The following is a 20,424-nucleotide window of genomic DNA, read 5'->3' on the forward strand; positions in this document are numbered from 1 at the left end:
GCTCTATCAACTTGTGAAGCAGAATACATTGCTGCTTGTGCCACTGCTTGTCAAGCAATATGGCTCTCTGCTTTGCTAATGGAGTTAAACATTGACATTGAAGACAAGGTGGAGTTGCTGATAGACAATAAGTCAGCAATTGATTTGGCTAGGAATCCAGTCTCACATGGAAGAAGCAAACACATTGAGACAAGGTACCACTACCTTAGACAGCAGGTTGCAGAGGGTAAATTGAAGCTCTCCCACTGTAAAAGTGAGCTTCAATTGGCTGATATCATGACTAAACCCCTCAAGGTAGAGAGGTTTAAGGAGCTAAGAAGGAGAATTGGTGTGCAAGTTGCTGAAATTGATTAAATCAAGTGCAAGAGTTGCTGAGTTAGATTGAATTTCATTGTTATTCTTTGTTGTTATTGCTGAAAAATTTCGAATTAAGGGGATGTTAAAAATAGTAATAATTCAAAATTCTGTTAAGTTAGTTAGTCACTAGCTTACTATAAATAGCAACTTGTGTAACTTGATCAATAATGAAGAAGATTGAATTCTCTTTTCTTGCATACACTTTTCTCTAATTCTCACACTTTGAATCTGCACATTTTCTTTCTGTTTTCACTATCATTCTTTCTTTCTCTCAAAGCCAACTTCTTCCTTCTCTGTTTCGGTTTTGTGTTCCAACATTTTTTTACACATCCAATAAATCAAATATAAACTTATGTTTTATCATTTAATTTTTTATTGCTTTATTTACAACATTTATATTGTCTTATGCCGATTCTTACTGTTACAATATCAATATGAAAATGGTATAAAGAAATGAATGGCCTGGGCCTGACCTAGTGTGGGCTACGAAGAGGTTAAACTATAGAACAACCCATAAGTTTCGGACCCAAAAACCCCTCTATGAATTGGAAGGTGGAAGTGGGTCTAGCCCCTAATGTTGTGTGAATGTAAAGCTAACAGCCAAGTTGCACCAAGTAGGTAGCCCATGTATATATAAAACAAGGATTTAATGTGTATATCCTATAAACAGTGTACGAGTTTTTTACATTGTCAGCAAATTATTCACCATTGATTTGTTAACAATTATTGACTCTCAGACAAAAATAATACAAATCAATGATGAATAATATACTAAGAGTATAAAAAACTTTGCACTATAAATATATAAATTTTAAACTCGTAAAACATCTATATTAATCTTTGGTAAACATGAAGAAAGTTGGTCTAGTGGTTAAGTACAAATAGAAGCAGATATTCTCTCCGTCCACATGCTAGGAAATGTAATTGACCAAAAAACTATTTAATAACTATAATTTTAATTTAAATATTTTTTAAACCAATTAAAATTAATGATACATGATCTGATATAAAAAGTGAGACAATAGATATGTCTCGATAAAAGTAAGTTACTAGGTAATGTAAAAGATAATTGCTGACATTAGGAAAGAGATTCGTTGAAAAAGAAAGTCACAATATCACGATCAAAATTAGTGTGAATATCAAATGATGAACAGAAAGGATGAGATAGCTTTTTTTTTTCACAAAAGTGTGTTGTTGTAGCTTTTTTAGCCACATTCCTATCTTGCTTTATTTTATTTTCATTCGCTATTTCGAAAAGGAGAGGGAAATGAGTCCAAGTTCATGGGAGTGTGTGTGATTTAAAATTTGTTGATTGTACAAAAACTAACGTATAGTTAATTGTAAAGATAATTGAAAGTGTTATGTAGAGCTAATTAAATTAGTGTTGCTAAATAAAATTATAATTGAAAGTATTATATATATATATATATATATAGCTAATAAAATTATAATTGAAAATATCACATGACATTTATTTATCTAGGTATTTATAAATTAATTTATAAGTTGTAAAATTTCAATTATTTATGTGTGAAATATAAATTATTCATGTATGACAAAACATCATGGTAAATTAAATTGGATGTACAATTGAGTAGTGAGGACAATAATATTTTTTCCGTATTATAATAATAGATGCCAACCAACAAAAAACAGCAAATTTTTTGATGCTGATGAGAAATACAAATCTCTTCAACAGAGAATCTTAAAAATAAAGATTAAAAAAATTAAACATTCAATTTAACTTAAATACATTAATTTGGTGAAATTTGGACCAATGTTTATGTTTTTTCTACGTGAAAACATAAACAAGTCAAATACATTGCTTAAAATGAATTCCCGATATTAACAAAACTAATTTTATATTTTTAAAATTTAAATAATTTAATTGTTACATTGCTTATATTAACTACACATTTACATTTTGACAAAATTTTATTCTAAAAACTTACAAGAAAATCAAATACGGATATTTAATTAAAAATCAATAACATAAAATCTTGGTCATTAGTAAATGTTGAGTAATCAGGTAGAAATAATTAAAAAAATTAAAGATAGTGAAATTACAGAAATAGAAAAATTAGATCAACCATAAGATAAAATCTTGGTCATTAATTTTGTACAAATCACTAACTTTGAAAAAATAGAATGCTTAAGAAGAAGTCCATAGACCAATATGGAAAGGATGAATAATATATCATTATATCATTATAAAATATAATTGAATATTTTTATATTCACAAGATAATAAATGACTATTCATTTTCCTCCAATATTCACTATTTCACTTCTCAAATCTTTAGATTTAATTAAAGATTTGAATTGATTATTGACCATAAATGGTTTCATGGTTGCAGCATTCACAATTAACGAGGTACAACTGAGAAGAAGTAAAACCAAAACCCACGTTGTCTGAGTTATCTTCCTTTTCCATCATTCTTATTCTTAACTTTCTCTATTCTCCGTGATTTCCTTTAACTTCAGATCCAATTTTTATTACACTTCAAATCAACACTTTCTCTTCATTATGATCTCAATCTCTTTCTTCTAACGCATTTTGAATTGCGTTATGGACCCTCATTCATTGTTTCAGCTTCTCTTCCTCTTCATCTTCGTTACTTGTTCCTTCTCCATTGATAATTATCACCAAGCGTTAGTATTTTTTTACCTTGCTCGTTCTTATATTTGATATACCCATTAGTTTTTATTCATGTATATCTAAGATCTGGTTATTGTTAACTGTTGATAGCTTTCAAAATTTAATCTTTTTAACTTTTTAGATCCACCAAATACGTTTTTTGTTTTCCTTATTCATTGCGTCATGTGAATTTCACTCCTGTTTTGTTTATCCTTTTTTTTCTAAGATTCGTGTGAAGGCTCTGGTTGCATAAAAAAGAAACTAAAAATGGAATAAATTAGATTATGATTTTATTTCATAGAAGATATAAAAAGCACTTCAAAAAAGTCCACCCCTTTTATTTATTGTCTTCAATAGTAAGATAGTCTAAAACATGTGGAAAGATGTGACTTGATGATTTTTTTTGCTAATAGCATAGGATATATGTTAATTGTAGTTGGACTTGTAGGCTTTATGTTTCTCTTTCTTATATAATTTGTTGAATACTTAACATTATGAATAAAATGTGATACCCAAGGGATACCCTACAGAACTATGTCCTTAGTGACCATAGCACTTTCAATTTCAAGTAAGTACTTTATCTCAGGTGTTGATATGTAGATTTAGTGTGCTATTGTCTTTACATTCAAGTGGTCCTGAAAATATCATACAGTGTATGTATATTTTCGTATTTCTCTGGACTCAGGACACTTTTGCTGTTATCGTTATTGATTCGTGGGAATAATGAGCAATTTTCTGTGTTAATTCTGTTATAATCATCATTCTATTCCTATGCTTTGTTTTAGTCAACTCTCCTCTTAGGTTCTGTTTAAAATGGTAGAGTTTTGCCTTAGGTGGTTTGAGCAAGCGCGCAAAAGACCTGTAGCAGCCTCTGTAAAGAGAGTAGATAGGATGGAGGGTAGCCTAGTCGCTAGAAGCAGAGAGAGATCAAGAAAAACTATATGCGAAACTATTAAGAAAGATTTAGGTTTCAATTGGTTGTCTATAGATATACTTATGATACAACATTGTAACATTGTTTGGTTCATGTCAGTAACTCCACCTAGTTGGAAAAGAGTTGGTGGTTGTTGTTGTCCTCTTGGGTGTTGTATGGCTATGTTTCTTTGGCCTGTTATGAAGTGCATTTTATACTTTTCAATTTCATATAGTAGCCAGCTTCCCTTATTTATTCCTATTTTCTGTATGTACAGCTTTCCCATTGTGGAACCTGATCCGGGTCATACAAAACTTCGTCTTTCAAGAGAAGGATTGGAGGCTATTGAGAGAATAACCAACCCCATCTCATCAGTAGCAGTACGTTTGACTTCAACTTTAAAGCATGCACTGTTTGTAACTTTGGATTTTACCTTATATTTTTAATATGGCTTTTCATGAACTTGTAGTGATGATGAGATGATCTGGTTCATAATGTAGCGATTCGCTAATAATATCATGTCGATCAACATAATCCACATAACCAATCCTTTTTCCGTGCCATGTTTTGCTAATTGCTATTTGAACACCAGCTCTATTTGCTTGTTCTCAAACAGCTGATGGGCAACATGCCAGCTTTCGATTTAAATTGAAATATGAATTAGAGTAAAAGACATATATACTGTTGCATCAGCTTCAAAGTGTGATGATATGGGCATATTTGAATAAATTGGCCTATAATAAATATTACAATGCGAGTATTGTCCAAAGGGTGGAACTTCCAATATTTCATAAATTGATTTTCATCCCCAAAAGATGTGGCAGAAAATTTTATAAATAGGTGAAGTCTTCAAATTAATTTAAGTTTAGTTACAAAAACAACCAAAGTTGAAGATTGTCATTTCTTCTTCTTCTTCTCATAATGTGAATTCAGATACTTGCTTTAGGACATGGTCTCACTTTTGCATTTTCTCTTTTCAAGAGTTTCTGATTAGTTCAAATGTTAAATAAGTCTTAGTATCTGAAGACAAGTTTGAGATATTCTTTTCTTTTTATTTACACTTTATTCCTTTCTTGAATTCCATACAATTTATTTTGTTCTTCGTAATTGGTGAATTTTTTTACGATTAATTGTTTTCTTAAATCCCTCTTCAATTCATAGTGTTGTGTACTAACTTGATTAACATGGTTAGTGATTCATATTGAAGCAAACTTGTGTAGTATTGAAGAATTGTTGTCAAGTTCCTGATTAAATGTTTGCAAGTTTAACTTTGATCGATTTATGGCTGCTTTATCAGGTGATTGGTCCGTATCGCTCTGGAAAATCTTTTTTGCTTAACCAACTTCTCTCTCTTTCATGTGATGAAGGTGCTTTTTTTATAGCTGCTAGAATTTACCCTCACCACCCACATGAAAAGAAATTTTCGTGCCAATATTCAATAGTTTTCTGTGAACTAATATGTTTGTTTTGTTAGGGTTTGGTGTTGGGCACATGCGTGACACCAAGACCAAAGGTGAATTGAGATTGACATTTTCCTCATGTTTATGTACTTATGTTGAATTGGATTTAGATAATTCTTTACCATCTGTTTTTATTCTCGTCTTCTTCACGTCATACAGGAATATGGATTTGGGGAACCCCTATAGAGTTAGATATTGATGGAGTAAGAACTTCTGTCTTATACCTTGATACAGAAGGATTTGAAAGTATTGGGAAGTCCAATGTATATGATGATCGGTAATTGCTGACTGATCATGCATTCCGTGTTTTGTGTTGAACTTGAATCATATATAATTTTTAAGTTGTCCTTTCCTTGCATTTGCTTTTGCAGGATATTTGCTCTGGCAACTGTGATGAGTTCTGTGCTTATATATAATCTGCCTGAGACGGTTAGCTATTGTTCTCCTCCTCTAGTTGTGTTCATTGCTGTTGTTTATCTTGCTGTAATGTTAAATGGATAAAGAACAAAGTCCTTCATTTGAGACTGAACAATCTAGAAAAGCTTTTTTTATTGAGTAATGATGTTGGTTTCTGAGTGATTATGATGGGTATATATTGGTCTAGGTTATATTCTGATAGCATTATATTGATTAACTCTAATATTATAAGTAGTCCTTTGCTATGAAACTTTCCTTATTGTTTGGGCTGTAGGCCCCTCAGTAGATTTTCTTGGATTACCTTACATCTGAAATGGACAGATTTTAGTGGTCTGACATTGAGAGAAAACCCTACCTTATGCTGGGTTTACATTTCTAAGTTTGTAAATAGTGTTGCATTACCGTTTCGCTTTGTACCAGTGAGCACAGACCAGTTTTATTTCTAGAAACTTGACTGCATGTACAAGTTTGCTGGTATCAACTTTCAATTACTTGGTAGTTGGTAGAGGCTGAATAATCTCAAAGTCCACAATCGGCAGATATCTTTGTTTAATTTTTAGGCCAATCTAAATGTTTCCACCTTTGTGTATTCAGATACGTGAAGCTGACATCTCTCGACTTTCTTTTGCGGTTGAGCTTGCTGAAGAATTTTATGGGAGGTTTGCTTCTTGATAAACTTCAATCTTTTTTACATTCTGTATATTATCAAAATTTCCTTCCCTATCATCTTAATATTGAATAGTAAAACAACTTTCTTTGGGTTAGAAGTTAATGTACTAACTTGTTTGTTTGATTTCAAATTGCTTACACCCAAAAATTGCAACTGCTGTATGCTGAACAGGGTGAAGGTAAACCAAAGGCCTCACTACTGCCACTCTAACCTTTGTTTTTTTCCTTTTCATTTTCTACTACTTTGTCATTGATAATGTGATTTTTTGTTGGAATGTTTGGAAATTTTATAGGGCCAAGATGTTGCATTTGAACCTGCTAAGCTCTTGTGGCTTATCCAACGTGATTTTCTGCGTAAGTTAATGAAAACTTCCTTACTCATGTTGGTACATCAGCAAGTTGTCTGCTACCCTTTTTATCCATCCTTTGCCCCCTTTCCTTGAATTTCCTGCCGACCACCCCAATAAAATGTTCTGGTCACTCACGAATTCTAGGCATTGCATCTCTTGGCATTAGAGACTCTATGGCCAATTGGTTAAGAGTTCAATCCTCGGCACCCCTATTCTTGTAAATTGAAATTGAAGTTCAACATAGGATAAAATGGGAAAGTGCCTTTCCATGCTTCAAGCCCAAGGGCTCTAGCATGAGTGCTGGTGTTAGAGATATAATGAAATCTTTGTTTAAAATGTTGAGTGTTTGTTAGAGTTAGTCCTGGAAATCGATCATGTACAGTCTGTTGGATACTGATATTTTCCTGAATTGTCTACAGAAGGAAAATCAGTGCAAGAAATGGTGAATGAAGCTCTTCAGCGAGTCCCCAACATCGATGGTTTGTACCATTACTTATAGCTTTGACAGAAATTTACTTCATTCAGTGTGATTCTCCTTATTTTATAAAACAAACGGTCTAATGGAAGGCTTTGTTTCTTATTTAATTGCAGGGAACAAAAATATTGACATGGTATTTTCTCTTGTGAAGTTCTGTTTCTTTTTATCATTAAAGTATTACTAGTCTGGAACTGAACATTTTTACTAAAAGTTAACTTCAACAGGTCAATCAGATCCGAGATTCATTGGCTATTATGGGTGACAACAGCACTGCCTTTAGTTTACCACAAGTATGCATTTGTCCCATATATTTTATTTCGTTTCATTTTTTTTACCTTTATAACCCCAATTTGGGCTTCTTTATTTAGAATCCTGTCACGTGGAGCTTTTGCTTGTAAATAAGTTCAGTTGCTTTGCATTTGTTATATGAAAATGGGACTCATTGTTGATCTTTACAGAAGATTTCATAACTTTTTACTGTCATGGTAGCAAATCTCATTGTCAGTGTCATATATATCGCAAAGACGAGAGTAATGTTTCTCTAAGTTATCCGATATTAGCATGTTGCCTTGGTGGTTTTCTTCATGCCTTCATGACAAGTCTTTTGTCTTCAACTAGAGGACACTATTGACTTTTCAATTGTATTGTCAAAATTTGGGGATAGAAATTATAATTTAGAGATTGTGCCCATATTAGGCTGAATTTGACTTGCATCGATCATGGTAACCAATCCAGTGCAAAACTGAACACTTTAGTATTAGGTACAAAAAACCATGCCCCCTCCCCCACCCCCTAATTCTGCCACTTCATGTCTACTGTTAATTTCTGTAATAAGTTTGAAAAGCACCAGTTACATGTTAAGACTTAAGGCATTTTTGTCATAGGCAGTTTTTGTAAAACATCCACTTGAGCCTAGGCAGTTTTATCATAGGCAATTTTTTGGGCCTCAGTTTGGCATGTTTATGAAAACACAAGTCTGGTTTGACCCTGAGACTTATTTAAATGCGTAAATTCCAAGGGCTATCATATAAGCCAAAATGTTCTAAACAGTTAAATTTATGAATAGGTTTAAGAAATTATTATATTCAGTATAAAATAAATATAGTACGGTAATATATAAGTAAAAAATTATGTTTGTACTTTAAATGCTTTAACATATATGGATATATACACATTTAATAGTAAATAAATAGGTCATCTCGACAAGCCAAACAGGCTTGTCTTGTTGAAGTAGGCCATTGATAGGCCTGACAAATTCCATCCTGGCATGTCTGGTTTTTTAAGAACTATCTACATTAAGATCATGTCCTTATCGGGACATGTGATCTTAGTATTGGGATTTTTTTGTTTTCTTTATTTCTCTGGTTCTGATGTAAGATTTCAAGTGATATTTGAAGTAAGAGCTATCTGCAGTTTTCTTTGCATGTGACAGTCGTGCCCATGTATATAAATTACTGTTATTTATTGATAGAAACATTCGCTATTTTAGAATGTGATGCTTGATTTTTATATAAACTCGCTCCATTTGTTGATCTAACTGATCATTGAAACTTGATCTTAAATAGCCACATCTCCAGCGGACAAAACTTTGTGAAATGAAGGATGCCGAACTTGATCAATTATATGTTAAGCGAAAGGAGCAATTGAAAGAACTTGTTGCTAGCATGGTCCGTCCAAAGATTGTACAGGGAAAGACTCTAAGTGGGAAGGAGTTTGTTTCCTTCCTGGAGCAGGTACTTACTTTTTGTTGTTCTCTTTATAGGAGGACTAAAGCTTCTAAACAGTTTTCCACTTTGTGCAACACATTATTTATTTGAATATAGTTTGTGGTGGACCTCTATGGAGGACTCTGCATGTTACATGATCTCGTAATAGTATACAGTTATAATCTGTTAATCAAGTAGCATAAACCATAGCTTAATCTCACATAGTGCTTTACAGTTTTGCATTCCCCTTATCATTGCCTTAGAAGTTCTAATTTCGGGTTTAAGGTTTTGTAACTAGAACCAATTTTCTGAATTTATGCCTTTTGCAATTATTATTATAGGTTAGAGTAGAAATGATTTGTTCCTAGCAATACTTTAACCTTGAACTTTAGCAAGCGACACATAGTTTTACCTTTTCACTTGCTCTAATTTGAACTTCTGGAATATTTTACTTATTTCTCAGTGTACTACAGTCAGATTGAGGTTACTAATTGCACAGTTAAAATAAGATAATGCTTTTGATGTGGCTTCATTCTGTGCTTCTCCATTAAACCACTTTCTGACATTTCAAATTTAGATACTTGATGCCTTGAACAAAGGAGATATTCCATCAACAGGCTCTCTCGTGGAGGTTTTCAATAAGGGCATCCTTGAGAAATGTCTCAAGTTGTTTAGTGAAAAGATGGCAACATTGGATCTACCTCGTCCAGAGGTATCTTTGCAAGAGGCCCATGACAAGTCTAGAGATGAAGTAATGCAAGTCTTTGATCAGCAGCATTTTGGCCGTCACCATGCTAAGAAATCGATCGTGCAGTTGGATGAAGAAATACAGAAGGTATTGTTTGAATATTGATTGAAAGCACAAAATATCAGTATCATTGGTTAATTAAGAATACAGTAACAAAAATTATATTTGAAAATGCTAGCTGAATGACTTTCCCTTATCAAATACAGTTGTATGGTTTTGAACTCTTCAGGCTTTTAGCAAAATTAAATTAATCAAGTTAATAAATAATTTTTCTTTTCTGGTAATTGATATGTTTGGAAGATCCTGTATATGATTTATAATCTTGTTGATGGAATTCTCAATCAGCATGTGATCATATCAGGCATATATTTGATGATTTGGTGATCTTTGGTTCTCTGCAATATGAATTACTCAGTTCTTGGAATTTGAATATGATGACTTACAGCTTATATTCATCGGGGAAAATTATGCAGGTTTATAAGAATGTTATTTTGCAAAATGAGTATCAATCTTCGAAGCTCTGTGAGGGATTGTACACTAGATGTGAGGACATAATGGATCAACTTCAAGTTCTCAGGCTTCCTTCCATGGCGAAATTTAATGCCGGTTTCCTACAATGCAATAGTAGTTTTGAGCAAGAATGTGTTGGTCCTTCAAAAACAAATTACGAGCAACGCATGATGAAGGTCCGATACAAAAATTTTCAGTTCATAATTTTTTTTACTGGTTCGAATGCTCAATACGCCTTGGTGTAACAAATGTATATGCAGATGTTGGGGAAATCTCGGTCTCTATTTATAAAGGAGTACAACCACCGGCTTTTCAATTGGTTGGTGGTCTTCTCCCTGGTCATGGTAGTGATCGGCCGCTTTATTATAAAGTTCATCTTGATTGAAGTTGGAGCATGGATACTCTTTATATTTCTTGAGACCTACACCAGAATGTTTTGGACAGCAGAGTCTCTTTACTATAACCCAGTTTGGCATTTTATAGTTGCAACTTGGGAAACTCTTGTTTACAGCCCAATATTGGATCTTGACAGGTAACTTTAGCTTCATTTTCTCTTTAGTAATTGCCGCGTTCCGATTTTTAAGACTCAAAATATGTGTTTCCCATACTAACCTTTCGTTCTTTATCTTTTCTAATTAGGAATGGTAACATTTTATAGAATATGTTATATAATAATTTGATGATTGAATTTGAAACAGATGGGCTATTCCCCTTGGTGTAATGGTGTCATTGTTTATTCTTTATTGGAGGTGTTATGGTAGAAGGAAATATGGATCACAGCTATTACCTTTATACAGCAGCAATAAAAGTAGTCCAAATCGACCAAGAACAGATTAAGTCTACTGTGCAGGCATGCTTTAAGAATTTAATTAATCACTTTTGGTGAGCTTTTACTTTTTTTGTACATGAAGCTTGCCAACCTCCTTTTTCTCTTCTTAAAAGGTTCTTTATAGAGTGTAAAAAGGTGAAAAAAGAGAGGCTCAATAACCTCTCTATCAGCTTCTATATAACTTAAGTTCCTCCAAAATGTTCTTTCTAACCATAATTAGATCTAATTGATTTAACTAATGTGTATTACTAAACAGGTTACTTGTGTTGGATTTTAGAGTAAATTAATAATATTGGTTAGATACTTTGCTATTTATTATTATCTGAACTTTGCACAAACAAGTGAACTTTTTTTTTGTCTCAACAAGAAGTTGATATAGGTGTAAGGTTCCACTAGATCCCCAAAGTTGATGGTTCAATTCCTGAGAACGATACTTGTTAGGAGGACAACCAATAACCTCAAAATGATTAGTTCTTTACCCAAAAAAGATGAGAAAGTATAAAAAAATAAGTTAACTTGTGTTAACCTAACATCACATTCGAAATGGTGCTAGCTATGTTATTTGGGTTTTTTCCCTCTTCATAGGAGGATTATTTATTGTGGTCTTGGACCATAATATTTTTTCATACGGGTGAATTCATATCATTAATTTCTTATAAAACATAGATTGTTTATATACCCCAATTAATAAATTACATCAAATTAGGTCCCCTTTAATACATGGTTGGGATTAATTTTAAAACAATTAATTTTGTAGTTAATTAATACACATGTACCATATATGACTACATAGAAATAAGTATTAATTGTTTGTTAATATTTAACACTGCAATTGTAGCAATTAGGCTTAGATATGTTTTAATCCTAGAACATATAGCGAACCTTGATTTTAGTCCATGCAAATGCCAATAATTTTGATTTTTATCACCTAATTATTTTAATAAATCAAAATATTTAAAATAAAATGAAATCCGAACTTGGATATGGTTAGATAACACTGAACTGAAATGCACAATTTATTTGAAAATCCTAACTTCTATATGGTTAGGTTGAAAAACTTAAAATGAACACACTTACACTCATATAATTGTGTCCATTTGTTGTTAATTAGAGATCCCATGCACCCTCTTCCATTACTCAATTGTCTTAGGCAAGTGGGCACACTAGGGAAATGGATCTAAAGAGATAAACCTAGTTATTTAAGACCATATTTCACTAAAATAGTTTTAACTTTGAAAGAATAGTTGTATTAGTTTTATAGTGAAAAAGTGGAAAGAATCCTTTATTCCAGGAGGAAGTATAAACACCCACTTTTAATCTCATCCATCTATTTATAGGATTTAATATGTATACATGTAAGTGTTTTTTACACTGTCAGCAAATTATCTGTCATTGATTTATTAATCATCGTTAAATCTAAAAAAAATAATATAAATTAATGGTAAGTGATATGTTAATATTGTAAAAAACTTTACATTGTCGGTGCATAAATTTTAAACTTCTATTTATATTGCATTTAAGGTTAAAACTTAATCACCAAAATATCCATAAAAAATACAAATGAATAAAAATAATATAGGTGATATCTAAAAGATAATTTAGAGAGAATAAAATAATAAGTCAAAATCATAAAAAAAAACAAAAGCCTTATCCAAACCTACCAAAACTAGGTAGGCAATTGGATTAGCTATAACGTCCTGCCATAGAGTATCTAAATTAAGTGATGGGAAATAATATCTCAAATCTCTTACAACTTATGATTAAATAACAAAATTATACAAAGATTAAAATAATTTTTTTACATAAGAAACAAAACACATAGCTCAAATTCTGGAGCTTCACTTTGAGAACAGCTTCATCCTAAGTAAAAATAAAAATACATTGCAGGGTGTGGTACAAGTGGTGATAACTCTCAATCTACAAGGGTTGGATTTACTATTACAGTTTTGAGTAGAATGACAATTTCATCTATGAAATCAATATTTCAATTATATAACGTAAAAAGATTTCACACTAATAGTCAATTTAGTAGAGAATTTGATTACATATTTTCTGGTCACTAACCGAATATTATTGTGTTTTTTAATAATTAAGGGTATTTTCACCTATGTTGATTACATATTTTTTTGCCACTAACCGAATATTATTGTGTTTTTTAATAATTAAGGGTATTTTCACCTATGCTAACTAACTCTCTCAACAACTAGAGTACATAGTGAATCTTACATTTTTTTACATTTTATGTAATATTAATTATGATTGGTTTAAAAAATATTTAATAATTAAAATTTTAATTCAAATATATTTTTTCATCAAATTACATGAACATATATTATGAGACAATAGATGTAATTCCCAACGATGATCACTCACATAAATTGAAAAAAGATTTAGTGAGATCTTACATTAGTAATTTAACATTTATCGACTAAACTTTTTTTTTGTTTTTTTATACTAACATGGATATTCCTTCATGATTTTGGATAAAAATTAATTATTTTTGATGATATATTAATACTAGGAAAAAAAATAGATTTTAGTATTATTATATTAGTATTAAAGGGGGGATAAAGCCAAAGCCCTCTCTCCCTTCCTTGTAAGTTGTAACTGAGAAGTAGAAAAGCAGAGGAAGAAATAGAACCAGAATCAATCATAGTTACAATATTGGGTTATTTCTCTTTCTTTCTCTCTTTCTCTCTTTCTTTCATTCTCTCTTTCTTTCATTCATGTACATTATTCACTGATTCTAATTCTCTCACCTCAAAAAAAATGGCAAATCACCCTTCTCATGTGGCCCCCACCGACGACTTCCTTGAACAAATCCTCTCCCTTCCTACTTTCCCTTCCTCCGATTCCCCTTTCCCATCCACCGACTCTTCCTCCTTCGCCGCCGCCGTGTCTTCACCGCCTCCGATGATGCTTCAACTGAACTCCTCCGATAACCAACCTCCGTTTCATTCACCACCTGTCTATCACTTAGGCTTGAGTTTGGAACAAGCTGAAGGAGGTTTCGTTAAACCTGATGATGTTTCTGTTACTGCTAATCGCTATCGTGATGATGTTAGACCTAAGAATGTAACGATTTCTTTCATTTTCTATCTCCTTTTTCTGTTATCATTTTGTGCTTTAAGTTCGATGGGTTCAGTACAATATGGAAACTTTTTTTATGTTTTAGTAAGGGACTAAGTATCTTTGGTGAAATCGATTTCATGTTTGTTTGCGAGTTGGTTTTCGGAGGAAAAATGAAGAGTTGGGCCTTCTCATAGTTGTATTTTATGGTTCTCAAGCATTACCCTTTCATTCATCTCTAGAAACAAACTCACAAACAGATCCTTAACGACAATGTTTTGAGCTCTGTGGTAGATTTATTCTGTTTCGGGTATGTTTGTGAGTTGATTTTTGAAGGGAAGTGAAATACATGAAAGTCATAAAATCCTTAGTGAACATTGACAATAATTGCTGTTTAATAAATGAGAATTTGTTGATGGGACGGGATCAGATATTTGGTATGAAGAAAATGAAATGGGTGGAGACAGTTTATGGAAAAAAAATCAAATGTTATTTAGGGCAAGGTTTTGCCATGGTCATTACGGTATTCTAATCATAATATGCTCACTGTGATTCCCTTTTTACTTTATGTCAGGTCACTTGGCCTATATAATTCAAAGACATTAATAGATGTTTTAGACATTAATGGAATTAACACCTAAGCGGCAGCACCGTACTTTCTTCGCAAATAATTAAGTTTCAGAATTGAGGTTCTTTAACTGCCGGTTTAGTCACATAATTGTTGGGCATGCTTATGTTCATACCAGCTTGTTGTAAGTTGTAACCTCAATAATTGTTGTTATTGTAATTCTGCTTGATGGGCGGATGGATCATCCTGGTAGTACTTGCCATAGTGCATAAGAATTCAAGTTGTCGATGAATGATCTATGATTAGGTATGGACTGTGTAACATTAGAGGCCAATCTTTGGTCATTTTAGTAAAAGCCGGCTGGAACTGTTTTCACGGACTTGGTTGAATATGTCAGAATCTTAGTCTAGTAAAAATTAAGGCTATTTTGCCTTGACATCAGTACTTAGGGCCAGTATTGGGAATCTTTAAACTCGCCAAGTCTCACAGGAGAAATATATACACTTGGTTTTTTAGTTTTCAGAAATATTTATATCAATGCTATCTTTTCTGCTTTTGGGAGGGCCAGGGGGAGTTGTTGCTCAAGTAGAATTTCTTCTCCTCTCTCTCTCTTGATGATATACCCCTTGCAGGTTTTTCGTGGGCAACCCATGCCTACCAACGTTCCTACTGCTCCACACCCACCAGCAATGCGACCCAGAGTGCGAGCTAGAAGGGGACAGGCTACAGATCCACACAGCATAGCTGAAAGGGTGAGCTCCGTGATATTTTCAAGGCTACAAACTTTGCTTGTTATGATGCTTAACATTTAAAATGAGGAGAAAATGACATTGTTATTCTTTGATTAGCTAATTTTTTGTATTCTTCATCTCATGATTTTGATAACAGTTGCGCAGAGAAAGAATAGCTGAAAGAATCAGGGCTTTGCAAGAACTGGTTCCTAGTGTCAACAAGGTATGTGACTTGTCTCACCTCTGAAATATGTAGTTTTACATTGTTCTTCGTAAGTGGAATTTTTGTTTTTGGATAATAAGGGATTATTTTCCATCTTCACCTAGAAGTGAGAAATGATTAAGAGTAACATGTACAAAGATGGACATTTTGACTTCTACAAGTTAGGATGTTTATGCATTTAAAAATTTCTTAAGATATAAGGCTTCAATTCATAGATATTTTATAACATGTGGTCTGTGAGATTTCCCTCGACCCTCTGCCGTAAAATTATTCAGTTGTTGCTAATACTAGTTTGTTTTATACCCTTTCAGACTGATAAAGCTGTCATGCTTGATGAAATTGTGGATTATGTCAAGTTCTTAAGGCTTCAAGTGAAGGTTAATGCTCCTGTGATCCTCATGGATTTTACCTTTATTTTATTTGATTGCCTTCCTTATAGGTCTTAGTTTATAATTACCGACAACTTTTAGTGGGAGTTGTGTTTTTGTGTGTTAAATCTGCTACCCTATGCCTTTTGAGCCTCACTACTCAATCTTCATGATCATCATTTAGTTTGGACTCAACTTGTGGTTATGAATCCCAGTTGCAACTTTGGATAAGGACTGTTGGCCAATGGACTTTTTCCATAGCTAAAATAGCGACAGTGCACAATAGTGTGAAAATGCTACCCAAGGAAGCACGGATAATTATAACCTGTAAGGACAAGTTGTCAAACAACAATTATTGTTAAAATTGCCGGTGCTTCCTTGGATGGCCTTTTCACACTATTTTGCACTGTAGTTATTTTAACTACCCAATAATATCCATCCACGGGTCTTCATCTACAGAGTCACAACTAATTTTCCATCAATGGAAGCTCTAATTTTAAATAATTGTGAGCAGTGCAACAATATCTACAGAGATGGTAACAGTTCCATTGATTACTTTAAACATATGTGGAGTACGTATTGCTGTTTGAATATGAAAATGGATAAAAGTATGGCTCTTTGTAGGATCAAAATTTAAATTTGTCAGCAATAAGAAACTAAGAGTGCAAAAGACTTTAAATGACTAATATTTTATCTCCCTCTCAGGTTTTGAGCATGAGTCGACTGGGTGGAGCTGGTGCAGTTGCACCACTGGTAACTGACATCCCGCTGTCATCGGTCGAGGTAATTGTTCTATCAAAGATGTAACTGGCAAGATTTAGATTTCCTTGAAAATATTAATCAAATTTAGTATTGATCAGGAGGAAGGAAACCAACCAGCTTGGGAGAAGTGGTCAAACGATGGCACAGAAAGGCAGGTAGCTAAGCTTATGGAAGAAAATGTTGGGGCTGCCATGCAATTTCTTCAATCAAAGGCTCTCTGCATCATGCCCATTTCACTAGCATCAGCAATATACCAGTCACAACCATCAGACTCCTCTAGCATAGTTAAGCCTGAAACTAATCCTCCTTCATAGATAGAACTAAGCCACATGTTGCACCATCTAGTGGTCCTTACAAGGGGATTACCTAAAACTTCTAGGGCCCACTACTTCTTTGTCTGTTCCAAACCCTCTTAGTTTTTAGTCACTGGTGTACATCAAGTTGCAATCAAAGTCAGATGCCATAGTCCTTACTTTTTTGCCTTTCTTTCTGCTTTTGTTAATGAAGGGTTCAATTTCAATGCCATATAAAAATACAAGGGGACCCCATATTGTCTTGTCAGATTTCAAGTAAAGGGGAAGAAATTGTCAAAGTTCACTTGATATGCTCTTCTTTTTTGTATCCATGGTGGGGGTTAGTGGAACGTGATGAAAGCACTTTTGTAGTGGGCCTTAGATTTTGTAGTGGAAAGTGGGACCTTCTAAAGGTTAGAGTGGTTTGTATATTTTTATTATTAGTAGTGATGTAACTCTTAAGAGAATTTCAAATTCAGAAGTTGAATGTATAATGGTTGCTTTTAACAGTGTTTGGGTGTTGTAAGTCAATCTGAAAATGATGGTGCTTTTTGTTTGTTAAGGGCGTGCGTGACTTGTTTATTCAAAAGTAGTGTGACTTCTTTGGAATGCCAACTATGGTGCTCCCTTTACCTAATTCATATAAATCTTTTCTTTTTAACTTCTTTTTTGCTGAGACTATATCAGTAAACTCTAACTAAAAGTGAAAAAACCTTTACTTTCAAGTTTCCACTAATATGTGTATATATATTTATGTATATTGGTGGTATGGTTTAGAATATTTGAACACTTATTTTTTGTTTTCATACTTTAGGGTGAGTTTATTTGGAATATTAAGTACATGGTATAGCCAGAGTGATATGTTATTTAAGGACATACATGAGGGTTTATTTGGGGTCTAAAATTAAAATTAAATTGTTCTACTCAATAACTCAAAGGTGAATCTAAGACAAGATAAGTCAGAATATAAGGATCGTGCGGTGTTAATGAACTAATTCATTTATGCTAAATTCAACATTTACTCATCTATTCACCCAACTTGCCAAACAATTAAAGTTGGAAAAGGAAGCTTATGATACCCTATTGCAACACCATGATTCACCTAATATTAATTTATATCTAATCACATTATAAATTTGAAGTGTACGTATAAAATGAAATATAGCTGGATGATAAAAAAAACATGTACCAATGTGAAGTGATTGAACTTTGCCACGTTGGTAATTAGTAGTGATCTAAATCATTTCATGAACAAACTCCTTCTTCTCTATAACATGAAAAGTGATGGTACATCTATTCTTAATTGAATGAACTGAGATTTTAATAACCACATCAAATTAAAAACTCTCTAAAGTTCTCTCTAAAGAACTAATGTGACTCCAACTAGAGTCATGACAGAGTTAACTAGAGTCAATTTTCAAGCTTTAATTAGGAGTTTATCCTCCTCATAATAATAGAGTCATCATTTTATTTTTAATGCACAAGACAAACAGAAAGTTAAAGATCATCTTCGTGATGCAAGCCTCTAGTTGGTTGAATTAAAGGACGAAAATTGTTTCAAATTGTGGATAACATTATTTGATGTATTGACCTCTTTAAGTAATAACATTATTCCACTATTGTGGTATGATACTAAATGATAATTATTTGTATTGCAATAATATGATGAAGTTGAAATAAAATACTTGCAACGTTATTCTTTGATGGGATATTTAAAGATTAGGATGTGTCATTGTCCCTTTTACTCTCTAAAAGACCTCTTGCATTTCTAGAAAAAGTTAAAATTATTTTCAACTTGTTTATTTGGGAGATGGGCTAAGAATCATATAAAGTTTCCATGGTGATGGCTTGTGTTATATACCTCCTGCTTGATAACATCCCTTTGAACTTTTAGATTTAGATTTCTTTTTGTAAACCACCTTCATGGTTTTATTTACATTACTTACTTTGTTAACAAAATACCCGGAGTTAATTTTTTTTATACAACCAATGATATCTTCTCACCTTTTTTGGTAAGGAACTAATCTCTTTCGGAGTGCGTGACTGTCCTCTCAACAAGTGTCACTCACAAGAATTGAACTCTTGACCTTTTGGTCATCTGAGAATCTGGCGGAACCTTATACCATTAGATGAACAACTTGTTAATACCCTCAATTATTAATTAAGTGAAAATTATAATTAGTCTCATTAATAAATAATATTTAAAAATTATATTTAATCAGTTGACAAATTTAATAATGCTAACTATACTAATGACTTTTATTAATTCATGTGAAAATAGCTGAAATTATCTTATAAAAAGAATAGGAGAGAGTTGTTGATAGCTTGATTCTATTCTACAACATTTGGGACACTTTTCCTATACATGGTATCATAACCTTTGGGGTTTTGCTTTTCTCACCCTTTTTTATTCTCTCTTCCAGTTAACTATAGGACACATTTTCATTCTTTGGGAAGACTTGTCCTAAAACCAAAGGTTTAAAGTATAAACCCAAAAAAATGGAGTCTGGCTCCTCTCCATTACGGGAGAGGCCAAAGGCCAATACAAGCTTTAGATCATAACATCTATCCTAAAGTAAATTAATGGTTCAGATTTTAAAATGAAATTTGATTTAGTATTTTATTAAATAAAAAATTAAAAATACAGAAACAAAGGATACCAAAGGTTTGGAGGGAAAACAAAAACAAAAACAAATGGTACAGAGCTGTGTCAATGGGAAGGTTTTGGTTCTCATTAGATACCGTAAGACCTAACCGGATGAGTTTCAAACATTTCAACGTTGTCCTTCAAAGTTTGATAATTATAGTCATTGATATATTTGAATTGTGCCAAAGGGCAAAGCATAACCCAACTCTATCTAAGGCAACATGGTTATAATCATCTACTATTTGATTTAATAGTATAAAATGAGGTTCAATTTTCTCCTTCTTGGCTTTTGGTTTAACATGGAGTTTTCTCCCCCACTCCTTCAAACCCTCCACATCCTTTGTTTCTATTTTTTAAAATATTAAATCAAATTTTATTTTAAAATCTGAAGTAGACTCCACATCCATTAATAGAGATGAGCTAGACTCACATTAGCATGGGCAATTTGAAGTAGTCAAAATTATTTAGCAACTTACACAACTTGAAGGGTTGGTTTAGGAGGGAAAAAAACTTAGGTAAAGATAATTATTTTAGGAGTTAACTTTCTTAAAATATCGAACTTCTAACTTTATTATTCATCTTCAAAATTCTCCAAAACATGGATTAAATTTCTTAAAATTGAATTTCTTGAGGACTTAACTCTTGTAATGTATACATGAAAACAAATAGTACAAAAAGAAGAGAAGGC

At 32.7% G+C, this 20,424-nt stretch overlaps 2 protein-coding genes across 3 annotated transcripts; both read left to right on the top strand.

Moving 5' to 3' along the window:
- Positions 2,702-11,401, top strand: LOC109346668 (guanylate-binding protein 4-like). Of its 2 annotated transcripts, XR_002107545.1 has the most exons (18): positions 2,702-3,009; positions 4,186-4,288; positions 5,206-5,275; positions 5,383-5,421; positions 5,528-5,645; positions 5,740-5,797; positions 6,380-6,444; positions 6,627-6,633; positions 6,748-6,808; positions 7,224-7,283; positions 7,396-7,415; positions 7,507-7,572; positions 8,848-9,015; positions 9,566-9,823; positions 10,210-10,422; positions 10,507-10,778; positions 10,945-11,202; positions 11,353-11,401. XR_002107545.1 is itself a non-coding variant. In XM_019586358.1 (17 exons), the coding sequence occupies exons 1-17, from the start codon at positions 2,927-2,929 to the stop codon at positions 11,081-11,083; spliced, it is 1,800 nt and encodes a 599-aa protein (XP_019441903.1). In that variant the 5' UTR covers positions 2,702-2,926; the 3' UTR covers positions 11,084-11,326. The 2 variants fall into 2 exon arrangements, 1 of the variants encoding a protein (XP_019441903.1); XM_019586358.1 differs by lacking the exon at positions 11,353-11,401 and having other exon boundaries at positions 10,945-11,326.
- Positions 13,656-17,651, top strand: LOC109346669 (transcription factor UNE12-like). Its single transcript, XM_019586359.1, has 6 exons — positions 13,656-14,150; positions 15,345-15,464; positions 15,601-15,666; positions 15,978-16,043; positions 16,740-16,817; positions 16,895-17,651. Exons 1-6 carry the CDS (start codon positions 13,845-13,847, stop codon positions 17,108-17,110), a joined length of 852 nt encoding a protein of 283 aa, XP_019441904.1. The 5' UTR covers positions 13,656-13,844; the 3' UTR covers positions 17,111-17,651.

Source organism: Lupinus angustifolius, chromosome LG04 (genome assembly GCF_001865875.1).
Source record: "Lupinus angustifolius cultivar Tanjil chromosome LG04, LupAngTanjil_v1.0, whole genome shotgun sequence".
Classification (NCBI taxonomy): domain Eukaryota; kingdom Viridiplantae; phylum Streptophyta; class Magnoliopsida; order Fabales; family Fabaceae; genus Lupinus; species Lupinus angustifolius.